The sequence below is a fragment of the Octopus bimaculoides genome, chromosome 2 (assembly GCF_046866305.1).
Source record: "Octopus bimaculoides isolate indiv1 chromosome 2, ASM4686630v1, whole genome shotgun sequence".
Lineage (NCBI taxonomy): Eukaryota > Metazoa > Mollusca > Cephalopoda > Octopoda > Octopodidae > Octopus > Octopus bimaculoides.
In genome coordinates this window covers 194665652-194692080 of record NC_142929.1, presented here as the reverse complement: position 1 = coordinate 194692080, position 26429 = coordinate 194665652, and the positions used below count along the sequence as shown (strand labels likewise).

Here is a 26429-nt window from a genome sequence, read left to right as displayed (position 1 = left end):
CTGCACAGGAGCCAGTCTAACGACAGTGGCAACGATTTCACTCGAATGTCTTTACACGTTCCACCGGCACAAGTGCTAGGAAGGCGACGCTGGGCACAGGTGCCATCACGATTTCGCTTTCGCTTGCCCCAACAGGTCTTCACAAGCCGAGTTTCATGTCCAATTTAGACACATATATATTTATACACACACACACATATATATATATATATATATATACATATATGTATATACATATATATATATATATATACATATATATATATACATATATATATATACATATATATACATATATATATATACATATATATATATACATATATATACATATATATGTATACATATATATACATATATATATATACATATATATACATATATATATATACATATATATACATATATATATATACATATATATATATACATATATATACATATATATACATACATATATATACATATATATACATATATATACATACATATATATACATATATATACATATATATACATATATATACATATATATATATATATATATATATATATATATATATATATATATATATATACATACATATATACACATATACATATATATATACACATATACATATATACAAAAAGCACCATTTGAGCATGATCGTTACCAGCGTCGCCTTCCTGGCACTTGTACTGGTGGCACATGAACAAAACATTCGAGCGAGGTCATTGCCAGTGCCACTGGACTGACTCCTGTGCAGGTGGCACGTAAAATACACCATTTGAGCGTGGCCGTTGCCAGTAGCGCCTGACTGGCCCTCATGCCGGTGGCACGTAAAAGCACCGACTACACTCTCGGAGTGGTTGGCGTTAGGAAGAGCATCCAGCTGTAGAAACTCTGCCAAATCAAATTGGAGCCTGGTGTCGTCTCCTGGTCCACCAGTCCTCAGTCAAATCGTCCAACCCATGCTAGCATGGAAAGCGGACGTGAAACAACGATGATGATATATACCTATGACAGGCTTCTTTCTGTTTCCATCTACCAAATCCAATCACAAGGTTTTGGTCAGCCTTAGGCTCTAGTAGAAGACAGTTGCGCAAGGCGCCATGCAGTGGATCTGAACCCAGAACTATGTGGTTGTTAATCAGTCTACTTACCATACACACACACACACACATATATACACATATGATTTGATTTGATCTAGTTTCTGCTCATGAGTTATGGCCATGCTGGGGCACCGCCATTTGGTGTTGCTACATAATTTTACTTCACTAATGCATTTTAGAAATTGACGTTTGGTGCATGAGGGAGTTTGATGCCGTTGCCCTCATCTTCTCCACCTGCATTGAAGTTGGCTTGACAGTAAGAGGTCCAGTTTCATTTTGAAGCTACCTACATCAACCCCATGCAAGTCTCTCAGGTCCTTTGGGAGGATATTGAAGAGCTGTGGTCCCCTGAAGACCAGGCTCTTGCAGTGTCTTGTCCTATCTCTTCAAGGCAAATCTGGAGTCCTTGGTGACCTGTTCTAGTATTTGTGTAACTCTCGATGCCAAAGTTTGGGACAAGCCCCTCCAGGATCTTCCAGATGTATATTATGGCATATCTTTCTTGCCTACGCTCTAAGGAATAAAGTCGAAATCTTGAGTCATTCTCAGTAGCATATATGCTGTAAAGAAACTATCTTCTTCGTGTAGCTTTGTTGGATTGCCTCAACTTCTGAGATTAATTTGACACTGGTTGGTGACCATATCTGAGAGCAATAGTCAAAGTGGCTTAGGACAAGTGTCCTCCAGAGGACCATCATGGTTTCCTGATCTCTTGTTCTAAAAGTCCTAAGAACCCATCCGGTCAGTCGCCTGCATTTCATTGCCAACTTAGCAACATGTACGTGGAAGGATGCATCATTACTCATGTAAATACCCAGGTCTCGCACTGACTGTGTCTCTGGGATTGCAATCCTTCCAGGTCCAGTGTATTTAATGGGTATTGCATTTAGTTTTGCATGCTGATAGCACAAGGCTTGAAACTTTTCAGCATTAAACTGCATGCTATTCTTTTCAGCCCACCGGCATATTCCATCCAGCTCACATTGCAGGTGCATAGTGTCTTCAGGGTTCTGTATCACCTGTGAGACTTTTGTGTCATCTGTATAACTCATGATTGTGGCTCTCTGTGTGACTAAGGGCATGTCTGAGAGGGCCATTATGAACAGTAGTGGTCCCAAAACAGTGCCTTGTGGAACACCACTTACTATATGCGGGTCATTGGAGGTGGCCCCATTGGCTACTACCACCTGACTTCTATCCTTCAGAAAGTCATACAGCCAGTCTCCCAATTTTCCGACTATGCCAAGATCATGCAGTTTGTGACATGCCATACCATGATCGACTTTATCAAAGGCCTTTGTAAAATTGAGATATATCCCTTCCACATTTGAGTGGGAAAAGGGACCAATAGAATAAATACCAGGCTTTAAAAAATTAGTACTATGGTTGATTTGTTTGACTAAACTTCAGAGGAGGGTGGATGTCCCAACATGACTGAAACATGTAAAAGAGAACAGATTTATCTGCTTGTCTCTAGTTTCTCTGGTCATTAAATGGATTTTAGAAAAATCTAACCCCAAAAAGATCAGGAACCGAATTTGGCACTGAAGGCTAACAAATTAAGTCATTTTACAGAATGAGTCCCGCTTCAAAGAGCAAAGTCATTGCTACAGGTAAAGTAAAGTAGTTGTGATAGGGCAGGAAAATGCTAATCTTTTAGCTGTCCAGTCTTTTAGCCACTCAACTACCTGAGAGATCCCACTTGCATTAGATAAGATGAAATAAATAAAGAAGAAATATACACTACATTTTCAAAAAATATAATAAACCAAACCAGAGTAAATGTGTAGAAATATAATAAATATATTTGACTAAAATTAAATACAGTAAATCTTGATTGAGTGTTTTATTGGGAACACCTGCCCAATTTTACAGCATCTTCATTTCAAAATTTCTCTAAATTTCCAAGTGTGAAATTAACTTAACCATTGAGGGAGATCTTTCTTTGTTTTAGTTCCGTGTTATTTAATTTTTTAATAATTGAATTGTTTTTTTTTTTTTACTGTTATCTAATAAGTGAATGAAACTGCAATCAGAAGTGAAGAAACAAAACAGCAATATTTGCTGCATTCTTGGAGGTAAAAAAAAAAAAAGAAGTTATTTAACCAGCTTCAGTACTCCCGTTACCATTTCACCAATACCATCAAAAACTTCGTGTACTGCTGTTTCACACATGAAGGCTGGAGCAGTCACAATGCGGTTATTGATATCAATATGGGCTTCATAAAAAAACAAATGTCAAGGAAAATAACAAAAATAAATAAAAACATTTTATCAAAACTGTTTCAATACCAACCTGCCTTAGACTGTATCATAGAACCAAGGGCAACTATCTTTTTAAAAATCATTTAATTAAAACCTTACATCAAAACTTCATATGTTCCAAACTCCAGTTTAATAACAATTATTTGAATAAATTCATCGATATTTTCAAAATGAATCATTAGGGTCATCCATTACCCTGAGAAAGTGCTTGAGAACCACTGATGACACTTTTACCTGGGCCAACCTTATCAACTCCTTTCGGTTTTCTGCTTACCTTTGTGAACTGAAAAAAAAAAAAATTATATTTCATATGCTCTTCCAACCAAGGAGCAATATACACAGGCATTCAACCTGCTAGAAATAGCAGACAAATTTTCCACAAATCACATATCATTTTAAATACTCAAGAAGACAAAATAGTAACAAGTGGGACACCTTTCATCATAAGTTTCTTCATTCAGGGCTAACCTTCAGCTGAACAATAATTTGCTCCTTTGGAAGGCTAAGGTCTTGAAACCTCCATCATAGTATTCCAAATATATGAAATCTATAAGCCACGTAGGTTATCTGTCTAGAAGGGCAGATACTCAGATAACATCTGATACAGAGTAGAAGGAATTTTTTAGTCCAGTCACACACAATCTTCTTTCTAATGATGGTAGCACTCTAATAAAAATTCGTACTGTAAGACACAGACATCAGAGTTGACCATCTTTTTCTCTGCTGTATATGCTTGATGGGTGGAGGCGCAATGGCCCAGTGGTTAGGGCAGCGGACTCGCGGTCATAGGATCGCGGTTTTGATTCCCAGACTGGGCGTTGTGAGTGTTTATTGAGCGAAAACACCTAAAGCTCCACGAGGCTCCGGCAGGGGATGGTGGCGAACCCTGCTGTACTCTTTCACCACAACTTTCTCTCACTCTTACTTCCTGTTTCTGTTGTGCCTGTAATTCAAAGAGTAAGCCTTGTCACACACTGTGTCACGCTGAATATCCCCGAGAACTACGTTAAGGGTAAACGTGTCTGTGGAGTGCTCAGCCACTTGCACGTTAATTTCACGAGCAGGCTGTTCCGTTGATCGGATCAACTGGAACCCTAGACGTCGTAAGCAACGGAGTGCCAACATGTTTGATGATGAAAAGCAGCAATGAGTGATAATGATACAAAATGAAACAAGTCTTCTTTCAGTTCCCATCTACGGCCTGGAGATTATAGTAAAAGAGGTGACATGCAGTGGGACTGAATCTGAAACCACATGGTTGGAAAGTGAAGTGCTTCACTGCATAGTAATGACTATGCTTATACTGAAAATTAGAAATGATTGTGTGTTCCATCTAAACATGATTAATTTCTATCCTCATATATGTATTTTTCAGATGTCTTCAGTTATTTCAGGAGGCAGAATTTTTCCACCAAATAGTCAAAGAATGTGAACCATAGAATTTCTTAAGACAAACAAACTACAGACACTAACTAGAGTAGTGCCATCATGAGCAACCTGATGAAGGTAACACAAAGATATGAATTTCATGTAAACATCTCATAATATATTGTTAGATATTCATAATCTATGGCAGCATACACTCTATAAATTTGGTGATAAGCCATAACAAAAGAACACTGCCTCAATGAATATGGCGGCTTCTGTCAATTCTGTGCATTATTATTCAGCAATTTCTTTTTTTTAATTGTTCATACTGCCATTTTCAGCCAAAACCATTTAAATGAGAAAATAAATGGATAAAACTTTAAGAAAAAGGCTACCAGACAGGGTTAATTTTCCAATTTCTTAATAATACAATAAATGGATTTCTGCAATCCAAAAAAGAAGAAATACATTTCATTTTAGTTTTATGAAAAGAGAACCACTTTTTAAATTGGAAAGCAAAGGATATTGTAACATCTTTGTTAATATGTGTGGCACCCAGTTCCTTAATGTCCTTTGTTGTTCTTGCATATGGCCATCTTTCATCTTCTTTGTCAGATCCTACTGTCACCTCACAACCAGGTATCACTTTAGCAGCCAAGACAGGAGCAATGCAGCACAAACTGGTTTAATGAAATAAAAAATTCAAAAGAAATATATCCTGTCAATTATCATTGTTATTCTCTTCACAAAAGGAACAACTGTCTTAACTATAACTTTGGTTATAATAATAATAAATTTATTGTATACAATGCTCAGGTGCACTCAGCAGAAAAAGTAGCCAAAAGTGCATGAACAGTACATGGAACATGCACAGGAAGTGAACAGTGAATAAGTTGTTTAAAGAAAAGTAAAATAAATTGGGGGTGGGGGGTGGAAACCAAGTGTAAGGAAGCATGGAAGCTTTGAAGATGTAGCATCCCAACAGCTGACAACTGATGCAGGTAACTTATTGCATTCTTCAGTGATTCTGAGTTTTAAAAAATTGTTCCCAGAAGTCATCGGTGCTGTATTATGGTGATTGGCAAAGTCTCACTCACAATTCCTTTCTCATAATCTTGCAGATACCTATTTTTGGCAGGGTATTTACCTTATGAGATATTTAAAAGGAATTTACTTACATTTACAAGGAATGTGATATAAATCAGTCTAAAAACTCAGTCTTCAACTATGCAACAGCACTAATAATACACAACTAAAATTGTGTTGAGAATATTAGACATTCAAGTTCCCTTTTAATGGTTGTCTATCTCTTACTTAGAACAAAGAATTATTTTATCCATTAATGGATATCGTCACGGTTTCACTGTTACTTGTTGCCATGTGATGGAGTATAGGCCAGTTTTCAAAGTCACAAATAAGCTATTACAGCACATTTGTTCTGCTGAATAAGATGTCAGACTCTTGTATGTTCAATACTGTTGTCTATCAAAACAGTCATATAATTACATGATGCAATTACCTTCTTATCACTTTTTGTCAAATAGAACTCTGATTGAAAGCATTTCAATCATAACCATCCTGTCTATTTTATATAATATCCAATATGTCCTTCTTTGTCAGTAGAATATAATTTGAGGAAGATTTGGCTGCTATTTCAAGCAGACAAAGAGACCATAGTGAAATGAACATTTGCCAATGAATTTTTATAAAAGTAGATCAACGCTTAAGGGGAGGTAATTAGCACGAAAACTTAAAAGATTAGTATTTCTTGCTTAAGACATTGGATTAGGGTTAGGTAAATCCCTAAGTAATAATCAGTAGCTGCTCATGAACAGTTGAGTGCAAAGATTGTTGATGCCTGCCTGGCTTTGATACTGCACTTTTCTGATCCCAAGTAGTTACATTTGAAAATAAAATGGAAATAGAATGTGTACTTATTGAAACTCATCTTTTAAACTGTTTGTTTTAAATAATTAATCTGCAAATCTCCAAATAACAAGTAAATATTACAATATTCATCTACTGAACATGTACAATTTAATCTTAATAAATAAGATGTATATACAGGGAGGGGATGATGATAACTTCAGAATATACAACATTTCTAGTTAGTTTCCGTATATCATGATGGTCCCAACGTCTTGGATTTGAATTGTAATTGAGAAACTCATTTTGGTCAGCATAAATTCTTATCTTGTCTGGGTCTCCAACCCTGCTTATAGCAACGTATAATTGACCGTAAGTAGAAACTGGATTTGGTTTGTAAATGGCACATTATGACAGACTCTGTCCTTGGCTTTTATTTATGGAAATAACGAAAGCTGGTCTTATTGGAAATTGGCGTCTTTGTAATGTAAAGGGGAAGTCAGAATCAAAAGGCATTAAACTGATCCAAGGAATCAGAACCATTTGTCCCACATCAACTCCAGTCAAATTTTTGGGAGTTATTAGATTGTTATTTGCAGTTACAATTTTATACCTTGTGCCATTACTATGACCGTTTTTGTGGTCAAGATTTCTGAGTAACATTATTGATGCTCCAATTTTTAATTTAACCTCATGCGGAGATAGACCACTGATAGAAAGTCTTCTCTTCTTTCCTGTGATAAATTCTCTCAAGCTGTGCGATGTTGTTCAGCATTTTGATGTAAAATTCCTCCTCTTCTTTCCTGTGATATATGCTCTCTTTCTACTCAATGTTGTTAAGAGTCCTGCAGTGAAATTTCAGAGCGCTGAGCTTGGCTCAAGTTAGCCTGCACTTCTCTCTGTCATGCAGCATTTATGTTTCTTACAGCATCTTGTCAGTCACTGCTCAATCTTCTTCACCTCTCCTGTTGATGAAGTCTGGCTGCTTCTCTTCTCTGACTGGCAATATCAATACTCATAATGGGGTCTTAATAGTTACAAAAAATAAGAAAATGTGTGTTTAAGCAGTGAATTCATATTTATCAAAATAAGAGCTTAGCACATTTACAGGGTTTTCAGTGCACATAATTGTTTTAGGAACACCACTATATATTCTGCTTCATATCCATTAGTATAGTATAGATTTTAATGAGCAAATATTCATCAACCTATTACAGAAAAATTAAACCTCCTTGTACTCCTACCTTTATTATATTTTAAATAGTTATTTTATTTTCTCTCATCTTCCTTCCTATCCTACTAATGGTATTACCCTGCTGTCTTATTAAAATCCAACCATGTTGCCTGAGATACACTAACACAAGAGGGTATCATTTGAAGGAGATTTGGTTGCTATTTGTCACAAGTCGGGCGACTACATAGATGTTTTTGGAGTGTCAAATGCTGAAAGAGCAACAGATAAGAGAAAAGAGTCCCCAATGTCGCCCGCAGAATACTGCAATCTGAGTCTATGTGTCTATGTACCAACTTTTCTTTTCATCTATGTATCTACTGTCTCTCACCTTCTCTCTCACTTCCTCTATGCCCCTCCTCTCTCCCGCTTTTAATTTAACAATGTGTGTATGTGTCTATGTATCTACTTTTTTTTTTTTTAATCTATGTTTAATCAGGCACAGGAGTGGCTTTGTGGTAAGTAGCTTACCACATGGTAGACGGAAACTGAAAGAAGCCCATCGTAGATATGTATATATCTATGTATGGGTGTGTATATGTTTGTGTGTCTGTGTTTGTCCCCCCAACATCGCTTGACAACCGATGCTGGTGTGTTTACATCCCCGTAACCTAGCGGTTCAGCAAAAGAGACCGACAGAATAAGTACTAGACTTACAAAGAATAAGTCCTGGCGTCAATTTGCTCGACTAAAGGCGGTGCTCCAGCATGGCCGCAGTCAAATGACTGAAACAAGTAAAAGAGTATGGATCTATTTTCCTTTGTCTGTATCAGTCGACTTACAAACATTTTTCCTCTCTTCCTTTCCACTCATTCCTCTCTCTCTCTCTCTCTCTCTCTCTCTCTCTCTCTCACTCTCTCCCATTTAAATAGAATTATTTAATCTTAGAATGTGTGATACCATTCTTTTAAGTTAACTGCTTCAATTTCTTCCTATGTAATTAACTACTTGAATTTCTTTCTATCTTAATACTGAAGTGTGATGGACAGGCGGACAGAGAAACAGAGGCATGTGACTCTTATAGTACAGATTAATTCTTGAGGAAGGAAGGAAGGAATATATTTTTCTTCATTGTTCACAATGTCTTGCCAATGTTCCAGTGGCATGTCAAAACACAGGTAACTCAAAGAATTCATTAAGCCATGTTTCCAGTTCCATGTCATTGATGAACAAAATACCTCACAGTCTGCTGGAAAGTGACCAAAAAAGGTGATAATCTAAAGACCCTATATCAGAAGAATATGGCAGGAATAGCAGAACTTCCCAACAGAGCTCTTGAATAGCATTTTTGGTTAAATTAGTGACATGGGGGCAAGTGTTGTTGAGTTGAAATTGTACACTGTGTCACTGGTCTGGTCGTTTCAGCTGCATTACTTCACTCTGCTGGTGCATTTGGTAAATGTGAAGCTCTTCATTGACAGTGTAGTTGCTTTCAAGCATATTGTAGTGGATTAGTCCTTCCTAATCTCACCAAACACAAATCATTGTTTTGTGTGCATGAAGCTCAGGCTTAACTTGAGGTGTTACTTGCTTGCCAAGATTCAGCCAGTCTTTCCTCTGCTTCATACTAATATTAAAGATATTATTTATCATCACCAGTGATAATGCAACAAAGAACTCTACATTTGTCCACAAGTAACCCGATGCAGAGTGAGCAGACTGGTGGTAATGGAGGAGCACTGAAGTGCAGAGTATGTGCAACCCTTGCAACAAGTTCTTAGACCTTACCCATCGAGTGAAGGTGACAAACGATAATATGAGTGTACCCCATCAGCTGGGGCTAGTTTTCTGGTGGATTGGCAAAGATCCTCATGGATGAGCTTATTCAATCAATTCTTATTGAAATGAAAAGGTCAGCCAGAAAGTGGAGAGCAAGTCTGTGAAGTTGTGCAAAAAACATTTCTGTACAGTTCTTTCAGCACCTTCTCAATACACAGTACAAATGTCTCAAATAGTAGCTTTGGAACCTTGATTGAAAGCAAAAAGAAGCAGGTGTGAAAAACGCTTTTTTTTTTCTTTGGTACTTGGCACCACTTTGCCATGTGTCTGAAAAGTGGTAAAGTTTATTCGAATTTCAAAAATGATAAACAAAAGTTGTTGAAGAAGAATAGAGCTACAACCCCCACCCTAAAGCAATACAATAAAAATATTTGTGATGATTTAAATAACTTTCGAAAGAAACAAACAAATTCTTCTGACAACCAATCTTCACCGTTACCATAAAAGTTTGCTTTCACTCTATGAGATGGAACTGCAATTCAAGGAAAGACTGGAGGCAAAAGTAACAGCATAATTCCAAAAAGTGTAGAAAAACGCAAAATCTAAAACTCCACTCACTGATCAAACAACACTGCTAATAATTTATTATTTGAAACTATAAAAGCAGAGTTTACTTGGTAATATTGTTACCATTATCTTTAGTGTTTTCCAAGGTGGTATGATTTAAGGAGATCTGTATCACAGCATCTTTTGTGCATCTTGATCCCATGTCATCTCATCTTTGAAAGTCCATGCTGATTATTTTATATTTGGTCTTCATTGATCTAATCCAATCTTACATCACCTATTTATAATAGATCTCTAGATCTGCAGCTCCATTCCTTTATATTTTGATACCACAATTGACAATAATAATAGCTGACAGTTTTTTGCCATTTGTTTCTCATAATTACATAGTCAATAGAAAATTTATTATTCTTCTCAAACATTGCATAGTTTCTGTTTTTACTATCAATGTAAACAAAACTGTCAATCAACATCATTATCATCATTGTTTAAGGTCCGTTTTCCATGCTGGCATCGATTGGACAGTTTGACTGATGTCTGGAGAGCCAGTGGGATGCCCTTCCTAACACCAACCACTCTGAGAGTGTAGTGGGTGCTTTTTACGTGTCACTGGCACAGGGGCCAGTCAGGTAGGCCTGGCATCGATCACATTCGGATCGTGCTTTTTACATGCCACCAGCATGGGAGCCAGTCAGAGGGGTACTGGCATCAGCCACATTTGGATGGTCGAAATGATAATTTGGCCCTGTCTTCTCATGGCATCAAAAACAGGATCAAAACATTTGTTATACCAATCTTCCTTTTTGTTCATCAAACTAAGTGAAATAGGTGCCAAGAGAAACATTGCAGCAAATGATAGCTGAAACACTCATTAAACAAGACTTGTTGGCATTTCAATCCTTTCCAAATGTGCTAACTTTTTTTTTGACTACACTTTTATACTGATTGCATATAGCTTGTCAGCATGTCAAAAGACTTTTTTCAGTTATGGGCAACTAAACTGACAAATGTTATCCAGTGCTTTGGTAGTAAATTCTGAATATAGTTGTTACTTATGATACCAAACAACCCAAAGGATGAAAGGTAAATATTAATTCCAGCAAGGAACACCATCAATAATACAATCCATTTACATTACCTCAGGTAACCAAAAGATGTGACTGTCTGCAGCAAGATGGTTTTAATGCTTTGGCTACTTACCCAACAGGTTTCTTGGCCTCATGAAACTCTTTAAGAATCCGCTCAACATCTGCAATTACCTTCATGTCAGGCCCATCAATTGCAAAAGAAGATCTGAAATGAAATTATTTATCAAACATTTTAATCTGTATTTTCTTTTTATCCTGGAATGAGTTGGCCTACTCTCAAATAAATCTTTTTCCCTGAGGCTCAACATTTTCAGATCTGAGCAAAGCACTTCTGATATTTTCCTTGGTTGACTACTACCATGGACATCTTCTGCTACAAAAAAGTGTATCCCCTGTAAACACACAGTCATCACTAATGCTTTTGATGTACAATGTAATAGCCTCTGTTTAATTCTGTTTCCATTGTGAAATGATAAAATTAATTCTTCCCTGGATAAGAAGTCAGTAAACTGCAAGTATCATGACCAGGAAGTTCTCAAAAGCTCAGTGAACACAGCACAGAAAATACATTGAGTGTCCAAATGTATGCAAATGGTTTTGAATTGTCAACACAGCAACCAGTAGGTATTTGAATAGTGTATCCACTGAACTGTAAACATTTGCTATCCAGGCATTTGAAGTTTACTTCCCAACCACATGGTTCCGGGTTCAGTCCCACTGTGTGACACTTTGGGCAAGTGTCTTCTACCATAGCCCCAGGCCAACCAAAGCCTTGTGATTGGACTTTGTTGTGAGTGTGTGCGCACACACATGCTTGTGTGTGTCACATCTTGATATCATGCAATAGTTGTAAACAAGTGTGACCATCAAACAAGTCGTTTTGTTTGTTTCCGGTGTTTCAAGGAAATATGTCCGACCAAGGAGAATAATTACCTTGAAAACAGGTGACAGTTGATGACATGATGGAATAGTGGATGTTAAAATGATGATAGTGAGTACAAGAATTTAGACAAACTGACATCTACAAAAATGCTTCAGGGATTCAATCTCAATCAAAGTAATGCATCTTTCATTATCACTGACACCACCACCACCACCACTCAAGGTGACAACATTCCAAAAGAGTGTATATGCAGCTACTAACAGAGCTATCAGTTATATATAATAAACATAGCGGAATAGCATAAACAAAAGCCCTACCATATCTCATGCTGTCTTCATACAGCTACAGGGTAGATTTTGCAACATGGCCCCATCCCACAGTTGTGCATGACAATTTTAATGCAGAACCCAGAAGTTGCATCATAGACTGAGTAAAGAATACTTACTCATGGATTGCAAGTACTACAGCTTTGTTTCTAGGCCGAATTACATTTAATATACACAATTTCATTCACTCAGCTGAACAAGAATCTACCAAAACAATGTTACCTACACCCTATTCAGAGAATTATTAGCTTTCATCTGTTTAATGCCAAAATGTCAGTATCGGCTCTCAAATGTCTCAGACTGTTTAGAAACATATTCTATACAATTTGTTTCCTTAGTGCTCAATTAGCTCCCTCCTCTTTTTAAAGTTACTGCTCACAGTATTCCGCCAAGATCAACTTTGCCTTTCATCCTTTCAGAGTTCATAAAATAAACAGCAGTTGGAGTTGATGGAATCAATTGAACTCCTTCCCCAAAATTGCTGGCCTTGCACCAAAATTTGAAACTAATATCACTGCTTCACATTAAAGCAGAAAGCTGGCAGAATTGTTAGCACACCAGGCATTTTGTCCATCTTTACATTCTGAGTTCAATTTCTACTGAGATCAACTTTACCTTTCATCCATTCAGGGTCAATAAAATAAGTACCAGCTGAATACTGGCTTACCTGCCTCCCTTGAAATTGCTGGCCTTGTGCAAACATTTGAAACCAATATTACTGCTCACAGGCTTATGAAATTACCCACCCTCTTAACGTACTTCTGAAGGATATTCAGAGTGACACAGAATGTGACAAGGCCAGCCCTTTCAATTTCAGCTACCCCTCAATTTTGCCAACAGACTGGACTGGAGCAACATGAAATAAAGTGTCTTGCTCAAGGACACAACGAACTGCCAGGAATTGAACTCATGACCTTAAGAGCATGAATGAGCCAAATACCCTAACCACTAAGCCACATACCTTCACAAAGACAAAAGTACACATGCATACAACAGGCTTCATTCAGTTTCCATCTACCAAATTCACTCACAAGGTTTTGGTTGGTTCAAGGCTATAGTAGAAGCCACTTACCCAAGGTGTCACATAGTGGGACAGAACCCAAGATTACATAGTTAAAAAGCTTCTTAATTATACAAGCACACCTGCATCTACAAATCTCTCTACTAAATAACAATTGGCAGCAGCAGCAGCAATTTAATGTCTTGAAGAATCCAATACTATTGTTGATGAGAGTCTCCATGCATTGGTACGGACAATAGTTGAGGAGTCACGACACAGCGAGCGGCTGAAAGCACCAACGAACGAGCTGAAACAATTGTTCAGCATGCAAGAGACAGCAGCCAAATTTCACTGAAATCCCACTCTAAAGTCTTGATAAAAATGAAGGACACACTCGATAAAACAGTCCTAGGTACACTTATTTTTATTTTTTATCTTTTCCTTGTTTCAGTCATTAGACTGCGGCCATGCTGGGGCAATGTCTTGAAGAATTCTTAGTTGAATAAATCGAGCCCTAAACTTATATTTTTTAAAGCCTGGTGCTTATTCTATTAGTTACTTTTGCTGCACCACTAATTTATGTGGATGTAAACAAACCAACACTAGTTGTCAAATTGTGACACACACAATGGGTTTCTTTCAGTTTCTATCTACCAAATCCACTCACAAGGTCTTGGTTGGCCCAAAGCTATAGAAGAAGACACTTGCCCAATGTGCCATGCAGTAAAACTCAACCTGGAACCATGTGGTTGAGAAGCAAGCGTCTTACCACACAGTCACACCTGTGCCTATCTGGGAAAAAAGATGCTATTGTCATGATTGGAAAAACCTTTGACTATAAGTTCTGCTCAATCAAGGATGACCTGCAGCTAAACAACAACTAACAGCAACAGTAGTAGCTTTGTCATTGTCTATGGTCAGATGCCCTTCCTGTCACCAACCATTACCTGTTTTTAACTAAGGTAGTAATTCACTGTAGCTGGAATCCATGGAATGCTGGAGATGAATAACATTGTTTATAGGCTAAGTGAAATCATAGTTGTGGCAGATACTGGTGTTATGTAACTGGCACCTGTGCCGGTGGCATGTAAGAGCACCTATTACACTTTCAGAGTGGTTGGTGTTAGGAAGGTCATCCAGCCATAGAAAACCATACCAAATCCAACTAGAGTCTGTGCAGGCCCTCAACTTGCCAGCCCTGCTCAAACCATCCAAGCCATGCCAACATGGATAAGACATTAAATGATGATGATGATGATGATGATCTCAGAAGGCTGCCAAAGAGATAAAATTAAATACAAAAAACAAAAATCCTTTTGTTCAATACACTAGTGTTTCTGTCACTCATGCATCAACATTCAGGAATAAACACAAGGTAATTTACCAAAATTCAAATAGAAACAGGAATGACTGGTGGCTGTGGCAATAGAGCTAACAACAATAAAAAGAAACATGTTGGAAAGAAGTGGAAATATGAACATGTGGCAAAACAATATGCTTGAGCAATTTATCTGTATTGTTAGATAAAAGAAAGAAAAATTAAGAAGAAAATAATAATAAAGAGAATAGACCCAGGATGACCTGGGATGAAGTGGTGAAACACAACCTTCAAACGTTGAGCCTCACAGAGGCGATGACAAGTGAGCGAGACCTTTGAAGATATGCTGTGCTTGAGAAGACCCAGCAAGCCAAGTGAGACCGTAACCGTGGCCTGTGCCAGTGCAGCATAACCGGCCCATTTAAGAGCACCCTTCAATCATTGGGCAATAAACTGCACTTACGAAGACCTGTGGAGGCAAGGGAAGTCATTGTGGCCGATGCCAGCACTGCTTGATTGGCATGTAAAAAGCACCATTCGAATGTGATCGATGCCAGTGCCGCCTGACAGGCTCCCATGCAGGTGGCACATAAAAAGCACCCACAACACTCTCGGCATAGTTGGCGTTAGGAAGGGCTATGCCAAGAGTGTTGTGGGTGCTTTTTATGTGCCACTGGCATGAAACTTTCCAGATCAGATTGGAGCCTGATGCAGCCTTCTGGCTTGCCAGTCCTCAGTCAAACCGTCCAACCCATGCCAGCATGGAAAACAGACGTTACACAACAATGATAGTGATTAAAAAAAAAAAAAAAACAGAGAAAACAACTTACAAATTTTTGGCAGCTCCAAATCCCCCAGGAAAGATTACTGCATCAAAGGCACTTGCTTGTAGTTCAGAAAGAGAAGAGATTTTGCCTCTTGCAATGCGAGCAGATTCTAACAGCACATTCCTGAGGAGAAGAAAAACGGAAACGAAAAGAGAAAATTTTGAAACCCAGAGAGCACAAGATGAGGGATTGTGTCACCATATCAAAGGATTTCTCCAAATTGATGCATGCTAGGTATGAGGGGGGCAACCCAAAAGAAACTGGTATTTTGCAATATTATATTATTTTATTCACTTAGTTTTACATGTTTACACTTTTAATGCCTTTAAATTATTCTCCATTTGAAGCAATACACTGGTCCGGATATTTTTTCCACTGTTTGAAACAGTCCTGGAACTCTTGCAAAGTTATGCCTTTTAATGCCTCCGTTGTTTCTTCACCTCTTCCACATCTGCAAAACATATTCATTTAAGGACTATTTCATTTGGGGAAACAAAAAAAAGTTGCAAGGAGCAAGATCGGGTGAATAGGGATCATGCCATTTTTGATCAAAAACTGTCTCACACTCAAAGTGGTGTGCGAAGGTGCATTGTCATGTTGAAACCACCACTCTCCACTCTCTGGTTAGCAGTTTGAACTGGAGCGACAAATTCTGTGTGGACAATTCCTTTTGCACCAATGAAACAAAGCAACAGCATCTTGACATCGGACTTCACTTGATGGACATTTGGTGGGGGGGCATGGAGACATTGAATGCTTCCATTGATTTGATTGCTGCCTTGTTTCTGGGTTGTAGCCATAACACCAGCTTTCATCACCAGTGAAGAAAACCTTTGAAAAACGTTTGGATCAACTTCCTACTGACTGTTTTTGCAGCTCATGGCATGCATGACTATTTTTGATCTTCTGTGAGCAACTGAGGCACAAGCTTTGCTGCAGCTCTTTTCATTTGTAATTCTTCGCTCAAAAGTCGTTGGGAGGAGCTCCAGCACACAGCAGTCATATCAACAAGTTAGTCATTTGTTTGGCGATGAGGTTGGTCTTCATGCGACAAGTGACCATTCCTGAAGTGTGAAAACCACTCATAAACTTGTGTTTTGCTTGTGGCAGTGTCCTTGTAAGCTTTACAACTGTTTTGGCCACCATTTTCCCCAGCAGTACAATGAATTTCATGGAAGTACACTGTCCCTTCATTTCAACCATCACAAAAATTGACAAACAGGGGGGAAACCCTGCAAAGCAAGACACACCATGCAGCAGTAAGAGTTCACTTGACAATGCCAGTCGGTAGATTGATGACTTAGGGTTGCATCAAGTGGCTTCTGGCAGCAGAAACCCGAACTACAACAGTCTTGTCCCGCAGACAATGTTTCCGGTTACTTTTAGGTACCCCCTCGTTTTTGAAAATGCAAAGTCTTTCCCAGCTGATGAATGTACACCTCAAATGGGTTACTGAGGAGTAATTTCAATCTTAGAGCTAGAAGGACTCAGACATCTTAACTGAAGCTTTTAATAAACAGGAGTTAGTGATGTATAGCACAGAGAACAGTCAGAAGTTCCAACAGGACAATCTACGAAGGGCTGCAGAGAGCTACAAATTTGTAGGTGACCTCAAGATCCTGAGCCAGACAGAGGAGATGACAAAGGACAGGGATCTCTAGTGACAGGAAATTGTTGACAAGGCCCATCTCATTGGCAAAATCGAATTCTAGAAGTGCTTTGTATTGTGCTTACCACCCATGTTTATGGTGACTCTTCTTCCCCTCCCATGCATTAGGCCTACCACTTCTCCCTGCCTCCTGCAAACTACCAACCATCTCAACCTTCTCTTTTTCCCTCCCCACCCCAAACAATTATATTATATTTACTGCTCCCCCACCCCCAACCCCAGATCTTCTGCAACTGTCCCCTAATTCATGGCTCCTTGCTCATTTGCCCTTCAACCCTGCCCATTCCAGTAGTTTACTCCTACCTTCATCCCACTTCCCATAGAATTTTGCAAACTGATTCTTCAACTCACCTTGTGCCCCTTGTGCGATCATCTAGGGATCCCATTATCCCATTATCTCTTGCAGCCCCTGCTGCTGTTCATTTGTGTCTTCCCTTTATTTACAAGATGTGAGGAGCCATGCAGATCCTCTACAAGAACCTGCACTGCTACACTTTCTCATATTTCAATCCCTCATCCCCCTAGCATGAAGTTGATGCCCTGCCCCCAGGGCTTGTAGTGGTGTTTTGCATGACAGACCCAAACTGTTAAGTGGTTAGTGTTAAGAAGGACAACCATGTCGAATCAGACATTGGAACGTGATGCAGTCCTTGGACATATCATCATCATCATCATCATCATCATCGTTTAACGTCCGCTTTCCATGCTAGCATGGGTTGGACGATTTGACTGAGGACTGGTGAAACCGGATGGCAACACCAGGCTCCAGTCTGATTTGGCAGAGTTTCTACAGCTGGATGCCCTTCCTAACGCCAACCACTCAGAGAGTGTAGTGGGTGCTTTTACGTGTCACCCGCACGAAAACGGCCACGCTCGAAATGGTGTCTTTTATGTGCCACCCGCACAAGCCAGTCCAGGGGCACTGGCAACGATCTCGCTCGAAAATCCTACAGGAGCCAGTCAGGCGGTACTGGCAACGGCCACGCTCAAAATGGTGCATCTCATGTGCCACCCGCACAAGAACCAGTCCAGGGGCACTGGCAACGATCTTACTTGGCTTGCCGGGTCTTCTCACGCACAGCCCATTTCCAAAGGTCTCGGTCCGTAGTCATCGCCTCGGTGAGGCCCAATGTACGAAGGTCTTGCCTCACCACCTCAGCCCAGGTCTTCCTGGGCCTACCTCTTCCACGGGTTCCCTCAACTGTTAGGGTGTGGCACTTTTTCACGCAGCTATCCTCCTCCATTCTCACCACATGTCCATACCAGCGCAATCGTCTCTCTTGCACGCCACAACTGATGCTTCTAATGTTCAGCTTTTTCAGATCCTGTCAAATTGTCCAAGCCCTGTTGGTATGGAACACAGATGTTAAATTATAATGATGATGATGAGTCAGTCTACCAGTATAGAATCCTTAGTACTTCAGCATAGATTATGATGGAGTGGTCATGTGACCAGCATGGAGACGATTGTGTCCCTAAGCAATTTCTGTTTGGTGAGTTAGCCCAAGATAAAAGACCCAAAAATTTTGTTATAAGGACTGCATCAAGAATACGCTGAAAAAGAGCAAAATCATGGGAAATGGATGGGAAAGATCTTGCTCAGAATCGTTCATTTTATGAAGGTAAGCAGTGTACGATAGGAGGAAAGAATTTGAGCAAAAGAACATCAAGCATGAACAACCCAAGAGATGTAAAAATGTTGATGTGAATTTACCAGAGTTTATTCACAAAGCCTAATCTAACATGCAATGAATGTGGGTGCGTCTGTCTAAGTAAGGCAGCTCTTACAAGTCATTAGAGTAACCACATACTCAGGGTAGTTATTAACCACACATGATATGGCATTTCTATTTGGAGATAGTATGGAAAAGACTGAGACAGCATATGAAGGTTCAGCGAAAAAATATTGTAAGTTACAAGAGGCACCTATCATTTCCACATTTCTACAAAAGAAAGTCTTTCACAGGACTGAAAACCCACATCCATAATGTTTAAGAAAACAATCAAGCATTGGCATTGCTTGAAAGTGAGCTGCAGTCATTATGTGTGTGAGCATGCAGGCTAACACACACACACACACAAAAAAGAATTACTAACAGATTACCATGTGTTACTATGGTTAGAACCAAAAAAGATATTTACCCCTACCTGTTTGGCTCCATTGGTTCTCCCTTTTAGTGGTTGATAGTGTGCATCTGTTCAACATCTGGTGCAAACATGGACACACAGGCTTGATTACGACTCAAGTGCACCAATACACTGTCATGTAAAAATTGAGGAGAAGATTTTAAAATATGTTAATTTTAAACACTGGTTTTAAATATCAACAGCGTCTCTGAAAAACACGAATCCTCAGGTATGCAAAAGGGTAACAGAGAAATGAAACATTTATGATGGTTCTCTACAAAGTATAAAGCAACAGCAATTTCATGTAAGGATTTAGATATATAAAGGACCCGGTAGTCTGATGACATTCTAACCCTTCTAACATGCATTAGTAATACAAGTGAAGTGAAATAGTTACATCAAGGACTTGAAAAGGGATTCATATGGCAAATAATACTCTGCAATGCTGGTAACTATAACAAAAAGAAAAAGAAAAAAAAAGGAAACAACCCTCAAAACCAAATCCATTTTGGTTTCCATTTTTCTATATTCATTTTAATCGTGTTTATTGAGTGACATCTACAACATTGAAATGGTATCTAAAACAAAGCAAAATTATCAAAAGTATAAAACTAAAAATATAGCAAACAAATCAATAAACAAGTTATTGACAAGGCCTCAACTGATTGGAAATAACAGTCAAATTTTCTCAACATCTAAGAAAAATAATGAATTAGTTTCAGATATACAGAAATACCGGATAACCATGGCAGAAACATCTTTGATCCTAGATATGTTTATCCCTATTTGTTTTAGTACAATGTCTTGTCATCTCCTTCATGAGATTCTGTATTCTGAGGTCAACCTTCACCATGAGCTTTTTCTCTTCTATAGCTTCATTCCACTAACATCATTTGCCACATCCTACATTCATACCAACATCACCACATTTGACTCTTTTCTATTGTTTCGCTCTCAGTTCATTTCTCTCCATTATTCATCCACATGAATGTCATGTGGTCTGGTGGAGTGGAAGTGTCTCATTTCTTTCCAACCTTTCAACATATTTTGTCCTTGTTTCAAACTGTGGCAATGCCAGGGCATTGCCCTGAAGAAACTTTGAGTGAATCACCCTCAGGAATTATTCTATCAACCCATTTTGTTAAACCACTAAGTTACAGAACATAGACACAGCACAAACACGACGGGCTTCTTACAGCTTTTGTCGGCCAAATCCACTCACAAAACTTTGGTCAACTTGAGACTATAGTAGAAGACGTTTGTCCAAGATGCCACGGAGTGGGAGTGAACCTGAAACCACGTAGTTGGGAAGCAAACTTCTTACCACACAGCAATGCCTGCACCTCTGTTTATATTTTGCTGGTATGCAATATTGCATTTTGCACAAATGCATCCTACTCTCTGCCCTTAAAAGGATAATCCCTTTACTATTTCAGCAGAGATAATAGCTCCTTCAATGATGTCCACCCACTTCTTACTCGGGCTGCTATGTTTTTGGAACACCTACCCCTAACTCTTCAACAGATTTAGCTAGTGTTCTCAGCAACTACAGACTTCAGTGTGTGGTACCACATTCTTTTGCTAACCTGAGTGGCATGTTATGTAAGCTAATTCTCTTACTAATTGTACTCTTAATTAATTAATCTTTCTGTTATATTCCTTACTCACTCCATCAATTTCATGCATCCACAGTCACTTCATAGAGCATCCATTTTGTCTTGAAATGTAACAATTGATAATGTACAAAATCGCAGAATTAGCTCCCTTCGCAGGAAAATCAGTGAGTAAGCTCCCCTGATTGCAACTGATTATCGCGTGCGTATTTGGAAGCTTCTAGAATTTGAGCAACTGGAATGTTCTAGAAAACTCCAGGAAGCAGCTCGCAAAACCAAAGATTTGCTCTCAGCTATTCTCTACTTAGAACCAGTCACGTCGTTTCTATTGTCGTATTCTTTTTGTCTCTGTTATTACATTGTAGTGACTTCTATAGCAGACGCCATTTCCGGAGAGTTTATCCACGCATGCGCAGGGACTAGTTCCGGAAGGAATACAGGAAGAGTCTCATGCGCATGCGTAGTCATCGATATCCAAACGTTCCCGCTTCTTTCACCCTGTTTGCTAGCTGACCTTCGAAGAGCCTAGATGTCACAACAGAGCTCTCTCACAACCCCGCACTGGGGCTACACAGAAAACCACGAACTTCATTGACGGCGTCTCAGTAACCAAAGGGCGAAGTGCTGCCGAATTCCCTCCTAGTGTGAGCAGAATTCTATTGTAATAAATATTGTTGTGTTGATAGTTTAGAGACTGCATTCCGTTGTTTCCTCAAGAAATTTAATGTACGGAAGCGGAGTACACCTAATGGTGTATAACCACTTCCCTACAACATCATCATCATCATCGTTTAACGTCCGCTTTCTATGATGGCATGGGTTTGACTGAGGACTGGCGAACCAGATGGCTGCACCAGGCTCCAATCTGATCTGGCAGAGTTTCTATAGCTGGATGGCGTCCTAACGCCAACCACTCTGAGAGTGTAGTGGGTGCTTTTACGTGCCACCGGCACGAGGGCCAGCCAGGCGGTTCTGGCAACAGCCACACTCAAATGGTGATTTTACGTGCCACCTACATAGGAGCCAGTCCAGCGACACTGACAACGACCTCACTCAAATGTTGTTTTCCACGTGCCAGTAAGGCGACACTGGTAACGATCACGCTCGGATGGTGCTTTTCATGTGCCACAGCTCAGGAGCCAGTCAGCAGCCCTGGCAACAATCACACTCGGATGGTGCTCTCAGCGCTCCACTGGCACGGATGCCAGTCATGCAGTGCTGTCATCGAATTTGATTTCAATTTCACTTGCCTCAACAGGTCTTCGCAAGCGGAGTTTAGTGTCCAATGAAGGAAAGGTACGCATAAGTGGGCTGGTTACACCACGGGTTATGGTCTCACTTAGCTTGCCGGGTCTTCTGAAACACAGCATATTTCCAAATTTCTGCTTTTCCTGCAAAGACTATCTAACTCTCCTATTTATACAACTAATTTTCATACCTTGTAACATTAGATTTAAGTAATTCTACTTTGTAATTCAAAGAAAATTAAATATATATTTTTATGTAGCAATTCGTAGATTCATTTCCTTTCTTCTTTTGTACAAGAAATTTTGTTACTTTGCCACAAACAGCCAGAAATCAAAATAGCAACGATCTATATCTTTCCAAACTATCCACTGTCCACTACGATAATGATTCTGCTATAATGAACCACTCTGAATTCCCTGTTTAGCTACAGTAGTGTACAACATGTTCTACTTGGGTAAGAGAGGGGATGTGGCTTCATGGCTAGGGTATTTGGTTCACAATTGTAAGGTCATAAGTTCAATCTTGGTGGTGTGTTGTGTCCTTGAGCAAGATATTTTATTTAATGATACTCAGCTGGCAAAAATGAGTTGTACCTGGACTTCAAAGGGCTAACCTTGTCACATTGCATGACACACTGAATCTCCCTGAGAACTACATTCAGGAAATGTGTGTCTGTGGAGCACTCAGCCACTTGTACATTAATTTCGCAAGCAGGCTGTTCAGTTGATCAGATGAAGTGGAACACTTGTCCTCATAACTGAAAGACAGCCAAACCACATTGCTAAATATTTTCAATGTCTCAGTGATCTTTGATGGTCCAGCTCCTTTCTCTACCTTCATGTCCTTGATTGCCCTTTCAGCTATTTCAATTGCAGTAATTGGTCGTGTTGAGTACATGAGTAGACTCCCACACACACACCTCTCTCTCTCTCTCTTATGCATACTCTTCATATATGCTGTTTTCTTTTCAGTACAGATGAAGGCAAGTGTGTTGCTATCATGCCATAAACACGTTTCTCATTATCATCATCTACTTACGCAGAAGCTTCATGGATTTCACTGCCCTCATAAACACCACAACCAGAGAGAACTTAAAAACAAACAAAATTTGGCTCTATAACAATAAGTGGATAGAAATAGATTCTACCGAATAAAGAAAGTTTATTGGATTGATTATTCTTGTAGTTTACAAATCAAAGCATGAAAATGTTACTCAACTTTGGGGTTTGGGAGCCAGACGCCCCCTTTTCACATGCATAAATGTACGTATAAACATATATATATGAATACATACAACCACATGCACATATATATTAATGATGTGCACAAATACATGACAGGTATACATAATACTGAAATATGCAACCCATACTGATTCCATATGTAGAAATCAATGACTTTGTAGTGGCGCGTGTGGCCGCCATCTTGGGAAGTGCCATTGCGCATGTGCAAGGGACTTGCCGTCAGCGGAAGTACCCGAGCACGCATGCGCAATGCAACAGATGGAGAGAGAGCAATAGCGTTCGATCTATTATCCATCCAGCAGCTGTGGTGACAGGACGTTCTTCCCGGCTCTCACAGCTCGACCCCGACATGTGGTCGAAGCTTCTTTGGTATTCTAGCGGCATGCCTGTTCACCCAGGAACGAAACGGCTCTACACCAACCTAGAATAAATTGTTGATCTGTTGTTACCGTTATCCCTCGTGTTGTTGTATTTCTGGATTTTAATGATTAATATAAGAACTGGGGAGAGACGGCCGAGCCGTCATATCTCATCCAATTCTTATAACTGGTGACCCCTAATACGAACACGAAATTATCTCTCAAACAACTCGTCAAAAATGAAGAGACGACGAAAAAAGAAACAACACAAGAGACGAGGTAATGGAACAACTACAACAGTTTTCTTACCCCGGAGAAAATACCATACAGCCTGGAAACTGAACCATCAACTACTATGACACGAGCCGTTGCTTATTTCTCTCACCCACGTGCTTTTTTCCAACACCAACTGAGGCCGAGAAAAGAACAAACGAGTGAACAGTGATTTCTCTTTTCGCCTGACTCCACATGGCTTGAAAAACAGAAAAAAAAAACAAACGTTGCTTCCATCTATTGTCTTACAGGACAACACACCTTCTGAGGTCTAGCCACCGACCACAGAGCAAGTTTCAGCGACGACACGACAATAGCCTCATGAAGACCCAACACTTTGTTCAGCAGCTTACGGACCTCCATCTTCATCGCCTCCAGCTTCTTAGGGTCAACACCAACTTCTTGCTACGTACACAGCAACCAACAGCACTCGCACAGGTTCTACCTCAACACTGTTTGTGCATTATTTCACCATGGTTAACAGCGAATACAACCTGCGAGAACTCCTGTACCAAGTAACCAGCAGCAGCATTGAAGCCACAACCTCTCACATGTGCCTCTCCCCCGGCTCTGTTACGCGGCCTCGACTTCGTTACAGCACCTCAACTACGAACTGGTATTTACTATCCTTGTGTCTGGACTTTCTTCTAACGCCCTTATAGACTCTTTTCTATGCTCTGTATTACTTGCACACACATGCATCCATGTTTCTATACACATACACGTTGTTTACATGACGGCCTGCCTATTATTGTATTTATATGTCACACTCACAAAAAAAAAGCAAACACCATTGTTTTACGGTCATTTTTTTCCCTCTCTCTCTCTCCTATGCACACATGGTTCCACAATCTTTTCCAAGATTGATCTGGTTCGCGCTTATCACCAGATTCCAGTTAATCCAGAGGACATTCCCAAAACTGACATCACTACTCCTTTTGGCTGTTTTGAATTTCTTTTTATGAGCTTCGGTCTGCGGAATGCGACAAGCACTTTCCAAAGATTTATAGATGAAGTTTCTTCATGGATTTGATATTGTATCGCTAATGATACAAACGAGAATCATCTCCACCATTTATCGCAACTTTTTCAGCGACTCCGCGCATATAATGTGCAGTTTTCTAAAACAGACAAACTCTCTCCTCGTGCTTTCAGTCACCTGGACTATATTTTACCAGGGAAGCAGAACATCACTGTTGATGCTCTCACGAGACTCCCTGTCAATTCTATTTCCTCTCCTGCAACAATTGATTTACTTGTTATTTCGCAGGACCAACCTCTTTTGTCGACAAATTTGCCTATCTTCCACTCCCTTCATCGAAGGCATTGTATACGCACCACCAGCTACCATCCCGCTTCTAATGGGATGGTGGAGCGTTTTCACAGGCAACTTAAGGCTGCCTTACGCGCCTCGCCCAACCCGCAGTTTTGAGTTGAATTTCTTCAAGGTCGACGCTAATGGTCATACAGAGATTGTCTGTCGACCGTCTGAAAAAAGCGTACCTTGACAGACCGTGGACGACGTGCCCGCTTTTCAAACACCGCACACACCACTGTCAACATCATTACCACCACACACACCACTGTCAACATCATTACCACCACACACACCACTGTCAACATCTTTACCAATGCATACACCAACATCAATACCATCACAAACACACACACCAGAAACCACTCTACCTTCGTCGTTGCAACAAAACTCAAGTGACCCTTATGTCACTAGGTCTGGCCGGCATTTCATTTTTCTGTACAAACAAACATTGTTTTTCTTCCATTTCTGTGCACAGTAACGTGCTAAAAGAAAATATGTACACATTACATATTGTTCCAACCTTTGCATACACATTTGCTCACGCCAACACCTTCGTTGCAACTTTCTTTCACACAGACACTTTATCTCTAGGTCTGGCTGAACTTTTCATGTTGAACAGAACTTTTTTCTAACTGACATCGTGTCGGATGCAAAAGTTTTGCTTCCATTGTTGCATCCGACACAGCATTGTTCTGCAAATTTATTGAGTTTGTCATTCTTTGTTTTAACAAAACAATTGTTTTTTCATTGTATAATTTCAGCCATGTTTTCTGGGTTCGGCGGACATCTTGTTTCTGCGCCCTCTACAATCTTTCCTTGTGTCGTGCTATGCACTCGGGGTGGGGGGAGACATTGTAGTGGCGCGTGTGGCCGCCATCTTGGGAAGTGCCATTGCGCATGTGCAAGGGACTTGCCGTCAGCGGAAGTACCCGAGCAAGCATGTGCAATGCAACAGGTGGAGAGAGAGCAATAGCGTTCGATCTATTATCCATCCAGCAGCTGTGGTGACAGGACGTTCTTC

The 26429-nt window shown here is 39.7% G+C and overlaps 1 protein-coding gene across 1 annotated transcript; it reads right to left on the bottom strand.

Annotated features, from left to right (window-relative positions):
- Positions 1 to 2878: 2878 nt before the first annotated feature.
- LOC106881463 (glutamine amidotransferase-like class 1 domain-containing protein 3, mitochondrial) lies at positions 2879 to 23638 on the bottom strand. Its single transcript, XM_089339422.1, is given in 7 exon segments — positions 2879 to 3323; positions 5260 to 5412; positions 11316 to 11408; positions 15561 to 15680; positions 19375 to 19485; positions 23253 to 23304; positions 23587 to 23638. Coding segments are annotated over 7 exon segments (708 nt in total). The 3' UTR covers positions 2879 to 3196.
- Between the last annotated feature and the right edge of the window lie 2791 nt (positions 23639 to 26429).